General features: G+C 45.9%; 1 protein-coding gene across 2 annotated transcripts in view; it reads left to right on the forward strand.

Moving 5' to 3' along the window:
- The window catches only part of dnmt3bb.1 (DNA (cytosine-5-)-methyltransferase 3 beta, duplicate b.1), a 29,350-nt gene extending 17,407 nt beyond the window's left edge, over nt 1–11,943 (forward strand). Inside the window, exons 7-22 of one of the 2 annotated variants that reach the window (XM_034591189.1) lie at nt 1,521–1,679; nt 1,766–1,873; nt 2,737–2,878; nt 2,991–3,113; nt 3,752–3,796; nt 3,877–3,956; nt 4,079–4,191; nt 4,446–4,629; nt 4,795–4,879; nt 4,954–5,099; nt 5,424–5,514; nt 5,901–6,049; nt 8,388–8,473; nt 8,724–8,793; nt 8,921–8,991; nt 9,399–9,579. In XM_034591189.1, the coding sequence (XP_034447080.1) occupies nt 1,521–1,679; nt 1,766–1,873; nt 2,737–2,878; nt 2,991–3,113; nt 3,752–3,796; nt 3,877–3,956; nt 4,079–4,191; nt 4,446–4,629; nt 4,795–4,879; nt 4,954–5,099; nt 5,424–5,514; nt 5,901–6,049; nt 8,388–8,473; nt 8,724–8,793; nt 8,921–8,991; nt 9,399–9,540 (1,794 nt within the window). In that variant the 3' untranslated portion in view covers nt 9,541–9,579. Of the gene's footprint in view, nt 1–1,520; nt 1,680–1,765; nt 1,874–2,736; nt 2,879–2,990; nt 3,114–3,751; nt 3,797–3,876; nt 3,957–4,078; nt 4,192–4,445; nt 4,630–4,794; nt 4,880–4,953; nt 5,100–5,423; nt 5,515–5,900; nt 6,050–8,387; nt 8,474–8,723; nt 8,794–8,872; nt 8,992–9,398 lie in introns of both variants that reach the window. The other variant, XM_034591188.1, reaches the window with a different exon arrangement.
- The last annotated feature ends 1,833 nt before the right edge of the window (nt 11,944–13,776 follow it).

Here is a 13,776-nt window from a genome sequence, read left to right on the forward strand (position 1 = left end):
CGACACCACAGACTCATTAATGAGGGAGCAGATCCGAACCCTGAGACCGAGATCTGGTTCAGATCGACTGAGGCACAAACTTTTTGTGATATAGAAAAAGTCACAGGCCTCTCTCAGAATGTTTCCTCCTCTGAGTCACGTGTCTGGACTGATTCTGTGTCGGTGAACCGAGGAACCTCTCGGCACAGGAACCCCCCCCCCACAGAGGTTAAATACCTGAAACCTCCCATTAGTCACTTAGAGGTGAAGAAGCTTGTTTCAAGAAACAAGCGAGTCCAGTTGTACAACTTCTAACTGACAATCTTAGAGCTGAGGAACATTCCCCTTCTTCTCACAGGTAGAATCTGAGAACGTTGTGTTTGTGGTCGACAGAAAAGGATTCAAGGAGAGAGAGAGTATTTGATAATAAAAAAAGGGGAAGTTGAGGTTTGGCAGCGATTGAATGAGGGAGGAGGGTAACTCCCTTCACACAACCTCCCCCACCTGGCCTTGTGTTCGTACACACACACACACACACACACACACACACACACACACACACACACACAGCGGCTGTGTTTGCTCGGTATCAATCGTTTCTTTCAGGTCCTGACGAGCACCAGTACAGACGGCAGCGTGCGGCGTCCTCGGCGTTCCGAGGCCTCGTGGCGTCTCTGAAGGAACTGAGCGACCACCTGGCTCATTTGTCAGCGAGCTGCTCAGACACCAGCACACGTGAACGCTCCGAACAAAGAGGAGGTTTTACTAGTTTCTTTAGAGCGTCTGCAAACCAAACAGCTGGAGCACAAACTGCACAAACACAGGAAACACTGTGGAGTTTCTTTCAAAATGTCTCCTCACCTTTTTTCTTTCTCATTCTATCCCACGGTTATAAGAGACAGAAACCGGTTTGTTTCTCTGACTAACTTTTCTTTTGTTCTTTGCTTTTCTGCCAACACACGAGAAGTTGTGTGCATTTACAAACAACACGGTTTTCTTTATTTTCTTTCTGACTCAAGCTGGTGTCAGTGCTCTTCAGAGTTTGAACAACACAGATAATATTTCAGATTTCTGTCAGCGTTCCAAACGCTTTCATTCTTCTCCTCTCACCAAGAGCCAAGAAGATATTTCTGCCAAAGCATCACTGGACCTGCAGTGTTTTCTTAAAATGTCGAATCGATAACTCGACTCTGAAATCTGTTGTTTTCCACAGAACGTCACACAAACACATTCATGTAAATCCTGAACAGAAAACTCTCCAACAGAGCGCGTGCTCCGAGCACCTGGACCAAACAAATCAAATAGATAAGCATCGGATTTTGAGTCGGATCATGTTTTCACAAGCGACGTCTCGCTGAACCTCGGTCATCAACCTCATGTCAGCATCTCACTGCGGTTGTGGTTTTCTTTGTGTGATTGTGTAACGTCTCGGCCACCGGACGGTTCTCTACCTCCGTCTTTACGTCAAAAAGAATGAGATCGTGTCTGTTGGTAAAGTTTCGAAGGGGAACACTGACTCTTCCACGTCTGTGTTCTCGCAGGACAACAAGGGCTTTGGCATCGGCGAGCTGGTGTGGGGGAAGATTAAGGGATTCTCCTGGTGGCCCGGCATCGTGGTGACGTGGCGCGCTACCGGCAAGAGGCAGGCCAGCCACGGCATGAGGTGGCTGCAGTGGTTTGGAGACGGCAAATTCTCCGAGGTGAGGAGGGAAAGACAGAACACACAGACTGAAGGAGGGAGGGACATTGGACGATATCTGTTTGATGCTGTGTCTTCGTCCCCCAGGTTTCTGCAGACAAACTGGACTCCATCATCGCCTTCCCCAAGTTCTTCAGCCAGGCGTCCTACACCAAGCTGGCCTCGTACCGCCGGGCCGTGTTCCAGGCCCTGGAGGTGAGTTTCAGGAAACACATCCGCTCTGTGGGATAAAACTCCCAGACCCGCGGGTTTCAGACGATTATCCAGAAACGTGTGATTCCTCCTGTTAACGTGTGATCACACAAACTGATGATAAAAGACATAAAGTCCTCTGGACTCTGACGCTGCTGTCGAGCAGAAACTGATCCTTTAGTCTCTTAGTGAACCAGTGGTAACAAGTTTTATTAGAAGTATTGTTATTAGATTTTTTTAATATGAGTATAAACAGTGTTTCTCAATTTAGTCTTCTGAGTAGGGCTCTTTCTTTTTCTGTCTCTTTGACTCTTTTCCGTCTTTCATTGTATAAACACATAAAGATGATTTATGTTATTAGTAGGCCTGTCCACCCTCACACACACACACATTATAAATTCCTATCCCGGAGCTGGGATGTTTGAGGTTGGGTTATTCTTGGCTGTGGCTGTCTGCCTCTTCCACAACAACACACTGTACCTGCAGAGAGGATCCAGGATTCAGTCCAACACACGAGTCTGCTGGAAAAACATGAAATCAGAACGAGGGACAAACTTGTAGGAGCCGAGTTAGATGAAGACAATTGATTTAAACACAGAGAGAGGATGAAACGAGACGCTGGGGTCAGACAGAGGAGGACGTTTCAACACTCTGTCCTCTTCATGGTGTTCTCTCTCTCTCTCCCTGTGGCTACTGTGTTCTGTCTCCCTCGTTCGCCCTGTCGACCTCCTGTCATCGCGAGGCCTCGACTGTCCCTCCCCCTTCGCCTGCCTCTGACCTCTGACCTCTGAGCTTCAGAGAAGCAGGACGAGGTTCAAACATGTAAAACTTTCCTCTCCTCTGTCTGTTGAACATGTGTCTCTCAGATGGCCAGTATTCGGGCGGAGAAGACGTTTCCTCCCTGTGAGTCTGACGGTCCAGAGGACCAGGTCAAACCCATGCTGGACTGGGCCAACGGCGGCTTCCTGCCCAAAGGAGAGGAGGGACTCAAACCTACGCAAGGCGCCAGTGAGCAAAGCACAGCAGCAGAACGCCAGCTGCAGATTTGTGCCTCGTCTTAGTTTGACCTCATGTTTCCAGGGAATCGTTTTAAGTTGATGTGTTTGTGCGCCCCCTGCAGACAGTAACCCTCTGGATCACCAGGTGCTGGATGTCTCTCTGCCGGAGTACTTCCCCAGCGCCAAGCGGCCCCGAGTCAGCCTCTGTAAGAACAAGGCTGCCCCCGAGGAGTCGTTCTGCAGAGGTAGAACTTACTCCACATGTTGGAATCTGGAAATATAAAGTTAACTGTTTAATTCTCTTCTTTTCTATAAAGGTTTGTTTTTCCCTGTCGTCCGTCCGTCCGTCCCATTCTCGTGGACGTAGCGTCTACATGCTGCTACAGATTCACATGTTTTCAGCACATTGACCCGGATGTGCTGCTCGAATATCGTCTTTCGAAGTTGACATCTCAGTCTGTGTCTTCTCCGTGGGCGGCTCCGCTTTCTTATCCACAGATATTTGTATTCTTGAAATTTGTTTTACTTTTGCATCCGTCATGTGTTAGAAACGTCATCAAGCCGCCCACTCGCTGCTGTGAATCCTCCGTAGGATCTCCTGCTGTATTCTCACATGTGCTCATGCTGACTATCCAGAGTTTGACTCGGGGGGGGGGGGGGGGGCAGAATGAAGAATGTCTCAGATGTTAGTGTCCTCACTCGCAGCCCCTCTGGATAATATCAGTAGAATATCCTGAGCTCAGGTCTGAAAACAGCAGTCGGGTCTAAAATGATTCAGTTTGTTTTGTGAGTTTCTGTTTGTTTCACGTGCTTTCCCGTAGTGGAGGTTTGGCTGCACGTAGAGAAACAGTTCTTGTTAACACTGCATCTTCTTTTCTCTCAGAACAAATGGTGAATGAAGTTCTGAAGAATAATTGTAGTATTGAAGGTAAAGACTTTTCTCTCTAATTTGCAATTGATCCAATGTTGTGTGGTTTGTTTGTTGTTGACCGATGTGTGTGTCCACAGAGTTCTGTCTCTCCTGTGGAAAGAGGAGAGCTGCAACTTTCCACCCCCTGTTTGAAGGAGGCCTGTGCCAAACATGCAAGGTAGAGAAAAGATGTTTGAATGGAACGAGGTGCAGAAGAATCTCAACCTGTATCTGAGCACATCTCTGGGTTTCATCTCATCAGAGGGTTTCACTGAGTGTATGTTCTGTGTGTGTGTTTAGGATGTGTACCTGGAGATGTCCTACATGTACGATGACGATGGCTACCAGTCGTACTGCACCGTCTGCTGCGGAGGTCGAGAGGTTCTGCTCTGCGGCAACGCCAACTGCTGCAGGTCAGACGACGCACAAGCTCCCAACGAGTGAACACGACACACCCTCGCTACCAACGTGTGTGTGTGTGTGTGTGTGTGTGTGTGTGTGTGTGTGTGTGTGTGTGTGTGTGTGTGTGTGTGTGTGTGTGTGTGTGTGTGTGTGTGTGTGTGTGTGTGTGTGTGTGTGTGTGTGTGTGTGTGTGTGTGTGTGTGTGTGTGTGTGTGTGTGTGTGTGTGCGCCTCCTCACCTCCTCTTCTCCTCCGCCCTCGTCCAGGTGTTTCTGCGTCGACTGCCTGGACATCCTGGTCAGTCCCGGAGCATCTAACAGCGCCCGCTACCTGGACCCCTGGAGATGCTACATGTGTCAGCCGCCGCTGCAGTACGGCAGCCTGAGGCGACGGGACGACTGGAGCCTCAAGCTGCAGGAGTTCTTTGCCAACGACAACGGACAGGAGTTTGTAAGTCACCACATTACAGACGCTCGTATCAGCCTCCTCCAGATCCATGAATCATTCTGAGAAACTGGTGAAAACGTCAAATGTTCCCTCTCACAATGTTAAAGAAGGTGATGGAAAACTCCTGGATCTGCTTTGTCCTGATTCTTCTACTTCTGTATCTTCTAGGAGCAACCAAAGAATTACCCAGCAGTCCCTGCAGAGCAGAGACGACCAATCAGAGTTCTCTCCCTGTTCGACGGCATCGCCACTGGTGAGCATGAGCGCACGTCAGGAATGTGTATTAGTGAGGTGCAGCAGAGCATCATGGGAGGTTTCTGTTGGCAGGATACCTGGTTCTGAGGGATCTGGGTTTTAAGGTGGACCAGTACGTGGCGTCAGAGGTGTGCGAGGACTCCATCTCAGTGGGCGTGGTCAGACATGAAGGAAAGATCCAGTACGTCCACGATGTGAGGAACATCTCCAAGAAAGATGTAAGAGTTACATGTCACTCAGTTTCCTCCTGGTTGCTGTTTGTCTTCTGAAGATATTTTATATTATTTTCATATCATATTTCATCGATGGGCAAAAGGATCAATCAGTTAGAAAAATACTTAAGATTAATCAGCTGTTATTAGCTGTTCTCTGAAAGCTTCTTCTTCTTACTACATGAAGTCTGTTCTGCATTCAATGTGATGTCCGACTCTTCTGGAGAATTCAGCTGCAGACAGAGTTTCATTCTTAGAGATGTCCTTTAGTTCTTCATCATCCAGTAGCTGTAACTCAGTCTAACACTAGGTGGTGCTGTTGTCTCCCAGATTCTCGAGTGGGGTCCGTTTGACCTGGTGATCGGAGGAAGTCCCTGCAACGACCTGTCCATCGTCAATCCTGCCAGGAAAGGCCTCTACGGTGGGTTCCTGCCCGGGGGAATTACACCATCCTGGGTGTTCGCCTTCATTTTCATATTCTAATGATGTTTTAGGAAATAACTGCTCATTTAACGACACTAATGTTGTGTTAAGGTTTTAAAAGGTGGCTTAAGGTTATTGGAAATTCCAGTCATTCATATATTATAGTTCCCAGTTCAGTGTCGTGTGCAAATCCATTCTAGAGACAAGTGAGACACGGACGGACATTTCTGGAATTATCAGTTAGATGAGAATATGTGAATATTTTTTTCACAAATCTCCAAACTGCTTATGAGAATAGTACGTACTTAGTTTTTCTACGGTAAAATGAATAAACTTGTATATACTGATGTTGGAAATGTCCTTGGCGTTGTCGTGTGGTTCCAGAGGGAACAGGGAGGTTGTTCTTTGAGTTCTACCGTCTGCTGAGCGAAGCCAAGCCCAAGGAAGGAGAGGACCGCCCCTTCTTCTGGATGTTTGAGAACGTGGTCGCCATGGGCGTCAACGACAAGAGGGACATCTCCCGGTTCCTGGAGGTGAGTCACTGATACTGTTGAGTTGAAATGGGCCAGATGTCAAACACTACGGGGGGGGGGGGGGGGGCCAGCTCACTAAACCGAGTCCGTCACCTTATTGGTCGTGTGGCCGACTTTTCCAATTGGCTGTTGCTTTGTCAATTTCTTTTTGGTGCAGACAATTTCATTTGTCAACACTACACCTGGCATTTTATTGAAATGTGCAAAACAAAACAATTTAAAAGCAGAAGAAAGAATCAGATAGCAGAGGTTTTATGAAATCTGAGCACAAGCGCGGTTTGAGCACAAGCGGAGGCTGTCTGAGTTTTCAGTGAAGTCACAGATCTGAATGTGAAATCCAGACGTTCTGCTGAAAGAGAGAGAAACCTGAGGATTAGCTCTAAGCTTAGTCTTCCCGTTGATTTCTTAAACTTTGTCTTCTGATACATGAATGAAGAGAAAAGATTAAGAGAATAAACATTGAACATTGCAGCTCTAAATTTATACCATTTGGTTCCTTGTGAGGAAACCCCCAGCAGGTGGCAGAAGACGGTTTAAGGAGCTGTGATGTTACGCGGTGGGGAGTTGTTGTGTAGTGATTCCCCTCTGGGCTCTTACTTTGCAGTGTAACCCTGTGATGATACGCGGTGGGGAGTTGTTGTGTAGTGATTCCCCTCTGGGCTCTTACTTTGCAGTGTAACCCTGTGATGTTACGCGGTGGGGAGTTGATGTGTAGTGATTCCCCTCTGGGCTCTTACTTTGCAGTGTAACCCTGTGATGTTACGCGGTGGGGAGTTGTTGTGTAGTGATTCCCCTCTGGGCTCTTACTTTGCAGTGTAACCCTGTGATGTTACGCGGTGGGGAGTTGATGTGTAGTGATTCCCTCTGGGCTCTTACTTTGCAGTGTAACCCTGTGATGTTACACAGTGGGGAGTTGATGTGTAGTGATTCCCTCTGGGCTCTTACTTTGCAGTGTAACCCTGTGATGTTACGCGGTGGGGAGTTGTTGTGTAGTGATTCCCCTCTGGGCTCTTACTTTGCAGTGTAACCCTGTGATGTTACGCGGTGGGGAGTTGATGTGTAGTGATTCCCTCTGGGCTCTTACTTTGCAGTGTAACCCTGTGATGTTACGCGGTGGGGAGTTGTTGTGTAGTGATTCCCCTCTGGGCTCTTACTTTGCAGTGTAACCCTGTGATGTTACGCGGTGGGGAGTTGATGTGTAGTGATTCCCTCTGGGCTCTTACTTTGCAGTGTAACCCTGTGATGTTACGCGGTGGGGAGTTGATGTGTAGTGATTCCCTCTGGGCTCTTACTTTGCAGTGTAACCCTGTGATGTTACGCAGTGGGGAGTTGTTGTGTAGTGATTCCCCTCTGGGCTCTTACTTTGCAGTGTAACCCTGTGATGTTACGCGGTGGGGAGTTGTTGTGTAGTGATTCCCCTCTGGGCTCTTACTTTGCAGTGTAACCCTGTGATGTTACGCAGTGGGGAGTTGATGTGTAGTGATTCCCTCTGGGCTCTTACTTTGCAGTGTAACCCTGTGATGTTACGCGGTGGGGAGTTGATGTGTAGTGATTCCCTCTGGGCTCTTACTTTGCAGTGTAACCCTGTGATGTTACGCAGTGGGGAGTTGATGTGTAGTGATTTCCCTCTGGGCTCTTACTTTGCAGTGTAACCCTGTGATGTTACGCGGTGGGGAGTTGATGTGTAGTGATTCCCTCTGGGCTCTTACTTTGCAGTGTAACCCTGTGATGTTACGCGGTGGGGAGTTGATGTGTAGTGATTCCCTCTGGGCTCTTACTTTGCAGTGTAACCCTGTGATGTTACGCGGTGGGGAGTTGATGTGTAGTGATTCCCTCTGGGCTCTTACTTTGCAGTGTAACCCTGTGATGATACGCAGTGGGGAGTTGATGTGTAGTGATTCCCTCTGGGCTCTTACTTTGCAGTGTAACCCTGTGATGTTACGCGGTGGGGAGTTGTTGTGTAGTGATTCCCCTCTGGGCTCTTACTTTGCAGTGTAACCCTGTGATGTTACGCGGTGGGGAGTTGATGTGTAGTGATTCCCTCTGGGCTCTTACTTTGCAGTGTAACCCTGTGATGTTACGCGGTGGGGAGTTGTTGTGTAGTGATTCCCTCTGGGCTCTTACTTTGCAGTGTAACCCTGTGATGTTACGCGGTGGGGAGTTGATGTGTAGTGATTCCCTCTGGGCTCTTACTTTGCAGTGTAACCCTGTGATGTTACGCGGTGGGGAGTTGATGTGTAGTGATTCCCTCTGGGCTCTTACTTTGCAGTGTAACCCTGTGATGTTACGCGGTGGGGAGTTGATGTGTAGTGATTCCCTCTGGGCTCTTACTTTGCAGTGTAACCCTGTGATGATTGATGCGATCGATGTTTCTGCTGCTCACCGTGCTCGATACTTCTGGGGAAACTTGCCAGGCATGAACAGGTCAGTAAACTCTTCACATCACAAACATCTGAGTCCCAAGACGAGTTGAGAAAAGCAGACGCAGCAACTCTCATGACCTATACTGGAGCCAGCCACCAGGGGGCGACCACGGCGCTTTGGCCTCACTTTTAAGAGCTGAAGTTGCTCGACTTAGTTTAAACCCTGGAGGAGACGCAGCTGGAGCTTCAGGCTCTTCTCTGCACCACAGACTGACTTCATAAGGGTGACGTGTGCTGACATGTGGTTTCAGGCCTCTGTGTGCGTCGGGGATGGACAAGCTGGAGCTGCAGGACTGTCTGGATCACGGCCGAGTGGCAAAGGTCAGATATGTGCACGATACACAACCAGCTGCTCTCACAGTGGTGGACTTTGGGTGAAAGTGTGTTTGTGGTCTCACAGTTTGGAAAAGTTCGAACCATCACCACTCGTTCCAACTCCATCAAACAGGGGAAAGACCAGCACTTCCCCGTCCTGATGAATGGGAAGGAGGACATCCTGTGGTGCACGGAGCTGGAGAGGTGAGCAGAACACACACGGCCACATGTTCTCAGCTCACTCAGCTGGATGATCTTCAGAATGATCGGGCCGATGACATTCCTATTCTATATTTAGTCTCGTCTTTTCTTCGTCTTCGTCTTCTACGTGTACGGCTCCTCTTCTTCATCCTGAGATGTTTGTGTTCTTCCAGTTTCACGTCCGTCTCGTGTTAGAAACCTCATCAACACGTCCACTCGCTCACTGGGAAGCTTCCACACATTGTCCTGCTGTCTCCTCACATGGACTCACTCTGACATGTTACACACATGTTACCAGGAGAAGATCCAGAGACACTGACTCAGACATTTGTTCTCACACACAGAACCTCTGGATCTCAGTGAAGGTCTGACCGCAGCATGATGGTAACGCTCTTCTTCTTCCCCTGCAGGATCTTCGGTTTCCCTGTTCACTACACAGACGTGTCCAACATGGGTCGCGGTGCCCGACAGAAGCTCCTGGGCCGGTCCTGGAGCGTCCCTGTCATCAGGCATCTGTTCGCACCGCTCAAAGATTACTACGCCTGTGAATAAACACCAGCCGTCTCCAGGAAACAGAGGCCACCTGTGATCACAGTGTGATACCGGCTTTCAGAAACATCCTCCTGTAAGGAACAGCAGATTTAAACTCACTCTGTCAGCCTCTGAGTCGGGAGGGTTCTCAGAGTCGCTGGGAGAATAGTGACAGCAGCTGTTATAATGCACTGTAGCCTTAAACACACACTAACACACAAACAGAAGAGGGGAGCCCCTTGGCTGTGGCTTGTCACCATATCCAGTGGGGGGGCTCAAAGGTCAAAGTGCAGCCGTCATTATCGTCTGCGATGGAGGTCGGAAAGGAGCGTCGTGTCTGGGGGGGGTAAAAAGGGAAAGGACGACGCTCACTCCTTCCTTTCGTTAAGGAAACGAGGACTGCACAGTGATTTAATTAGATTTCTTTAGAGGCATTGTTTTTAAGTTGTCAACACTTCTTAGTTGTAGGAAAATAGAAAACAATTTAACACAACTTTTAACGTGGCTCCATATCACAAAGTTTTATCAACACAACTTTTAAAGTGGCTCCATATCACAAAGTTTTATCAACACAACTTTTAAAGTGGCTCCATATCACAAAGTTTTATCAACACAACTTTTAAAGTGGCTCCATATCACAAAGTTTTATCAACACAACTTTTAATCCGACTTGAACCAAAGTTATTGGACGTCTTTGAACGTCTCCTGCTGTTTCACTAGTCTCAGCATTATTAACACTATTTTAAATATGATCCGGCAGTTTCACCAAAACTACATATCCCATAAGTCTTAGCCACAGAAATACTGTGAAAGAGGAAAAACAACTTTTATTAAAGGTTTTATGAACATGTTTTTGTATAGATGGTGTGAAACTTTGAGTTGTCACGGCGACGTCTCCCTGAGAGCGACACACAAATACTTGAAACAAAGCCAACGCAAAAACAGATGTGGAGGAGGGTTTTGTCAACCGTTTATCAACCGTTGCAAACAGCTGAGAAACTAAGAGCGGTTATGTTTATTCGACTGTAGATGTTTGATTATTGTTTTATTGATAAAAGTAGCTTCAGTTCACTGTGATCGCTGGATGCCAGCGTCTCCTCGCGTGGGGAAGAAATGAGTCCGTCACTTTAGTTAAAACCTTTTACAGGAAATCAAAAGACAAATAAGATGGACACAATATTTTTGTTAACTAGCACTGACTACTTTTTTCTTTTATAGAAGTTTCTCAGTTTCAAAAAGACTCTAAAGATTTAGAGGACTGCCATGAAAATCATTTAGAAGATGCTTTACTGAGGTCTGTGGTGCACATGCTTCTGAATACGGTATGTTTAAATCATGCCACGTAATTATCACCCTCATCCGTTTCCAGAAGAAACACCAAACCCTTTTATTATCTACTAAGGATCCAGGATCAGTTTGTGTTGCGTTGACTGGTGCATGTTGCTCAGGCTGAACGCTTCAGCTTCAGGGTGTTGACCAGAAACCTACTGTGACCTCACTCACTGAAACGTGGCGTCTACCTTTCAAATATTGAGGTTGTTTTGAAAACTGGAAGATTTTTTTCTATTGTCACCAAATTAAAGTAAACGGGCATTACCTCAGACACAGGGGACATCTGTGCATCACTCGTCCTAGTGTCTCTGTTCTGTGAATACATGTTCTGCTCCCTTATGACCTGTATGTATATAGAACTATGTTTAGCTTGTTATCACTGGAACGGTTTTTTACATCGTGTTTTGTTTACTGTATCATAGAAAGGTTTACAAGTTTGACCAAGAACTAGTTATTTAGTTTTTTCTTTTACAAAAAAAATGCACAAGTTTTTGCAAATAACTGTTTTGCTGTTTGAGTGGCGTCTGACTCCTCTGGTGCTCAGAGCCACAGGAACCTTTTTACTTTCAAGTCTGATTTTACAGTTGTTAAAAACTAAAAGAAACTGTTTACATGCTTCGTTAACACTGATGATTCTGTTGAATGTTTAATGAAACCAGTATACAATAGTTTTTCTCTTTTGTAACTGTGCTCTTTTAAGACTTTATGTATATTAGGAAGATAGTTTATATTAACACCGTACAAAGCTTGCTTGAAATTTCTTATATTCTAACACGACATAGAACATTAATCACTAGCTGTTTGTTATTTAGATGTAAACCATTTGCGTGTGTAATTGCCTTCTGAGAACAGTTTCTACTTTTTTCTCTTTAGCTGTTTTGTGCTTTATCTTTTATCAGAATCACATCGGAGGATTGTGTTTGTTTTTAGTTTTGTTATTTTACTTTTTATGAATCTAAAGTGCAAAAGCATTTGAAAAGATCGGATTCTGTTATTTTTATACTTAAGGGAAAACCCTTGTTATTTTTTTACATTTGTGTAATTCCTATAGCAACATGTATATAATTCTACTCAATAAAAAACAGCTTGCTGTTAAAATCCACTGACTCGTGTCCTGTTTGAGATCTGATCCACCGGTGAGCGTCTGAAGATCCTCCCAGGGGTCAAAGGTCAAGAGTGGAACCAATTACTTTCATTATTGGCTTATTCCATGTCGCAATTAGATATAGAGATACTTTATCGATCCTAAGGGGAAACCCTAACCCCCTAACCCTATCGATCCTAAGGGGAAACCCTAACACCTTAACCCTATCGATCCTAAGGGGAAACCCTAACCCTAACCCTATCGATCCTAAGGGGAAATCCTAACCCTAACCCTATCGATCCTAAGGGGAAACCCTAACACCCTAACCCTATCGATCCTAAGGGGAAATCCTAACCCTAACCCTATCGATCCTAAGGGGAAACCCTAACCCTATCGATCCTAAGGGGAAACCCTAACCCTATCGATCCTAAGGGGAAACCCTAACCCTATCGATCCTAAGGGGAAACCCTAACCCTATCGATCCTAAGGGGAAACCCTAACCCCCTAACCCTATCGATCCTAAGGGGAAACCCTAACCCCCTAACCCTATCGATCCTAAGGGGAAACCCTAACCCCCTAACCCTATCGATCCTAAGGGGAAATCCTAACCCTAACCCTATCGATCCTAAGGGGAAACCCTAACCCCCTGACCCTATCGATCCTAAGGGGAAACCCTAACCCCCTGACCCTATCGATCCTAAGGGGAAACCCTAACCCTATCGATCCTAAGGGGAAACCCTAACCCCTTAACCCTATCGATCCTAAGGGGAAATCCTAACCCTATCGATCCTAAGGGGAAACCCTAACCCTATCGATCCTAAGGGGAAACCCTAACCCCCTAACCCTATCGATCCTAAGGGGAAACCCTAACCCCCTGACCCTATCGATCCTAAGGGGAAACCCTAACCCTAACCCTATCGATCCTAAGGGGAAACCCTAACCCCTTAACCCTATCGATCCTAAGGGGAAATCCTAACCCTATCGATCCTAAGGGGAAACCCTAACCCTATCGATCCTAAGGGGAAATGTAGGCGTCCACCATCACAACATCAGAACAAGTTCACTGCAGTGAGATGAAGTCACCAGAACCACTACAGTCCCTGTGAGGAAGTGTGTGCTCATGGAGATATCGACGATGCAGATATTTTAAGTATAAGGTGATTGAAAGACAACATAGCCTGTAAAATTATGGTTTTAGCAGATTTAAGTGTATTTAAAAAAAGTGAAAGCAGTGCAAGTAAAACTTAAAATATAAAAGTAGAGATATAAAATCTCATAGAGCTGAATCTAGACAGTCTGCAGCCGAGTGACAGTTAATGTGTCAATCAGAAAACAAGACTTAAGAATAAAGTCAAAGTGTGTTTAGTGAATTTCTCTTACATCAAACTCTTAAACTCATAGGAAACAAGCTGTGGCCTTGTTATTTGAACTAAACTATGGTTTGAGTACTTTTTTATTGTTACATTATTATATTTGTATGTTTGGTGTCTTGCTTTTCGTTCATTCAGCTGCAGCTTGTTTGTCTCCACATCGTTTGAACCACATCTTTTATAAACTCTGGTTTGTACATTTGTTCAAATAAACTTCAAATAATAATAATCAGCATCGTAGGTAAAATGTATTATGATTATTATTATCCACTTTCGTTTACTCATTTCATCCCACCTGATGTCCCTCCAGCCAATCAGGGGTTCTCTGGTGACTGACGTGAATTAACACGGTTACCGTTAATTTTACCTTTATATCAAGTTCTAATTCATATAAATTGTTATTATAAATATAAATATGTATAAGTTCATTGATTATTACAAACAGAAACATTGTAATTACACACAAACATA

Source organism: Hippoglossus hippoglossus, chromosome 7 (genome assembly GCF_009819705.1).
Source record: "Hippoglossus hippoglossus isolate fHipHip1 chromosome 7, fHipHip1.pri, whole genome shotgun sequence".
Lineage (NCBI taxonomy): Eukaryota > Metazoa > Chordata > Actinopteri > Pleuronectiformes > Pleuronectidae > Hippoglossus > Hippoglossus hippoglossus.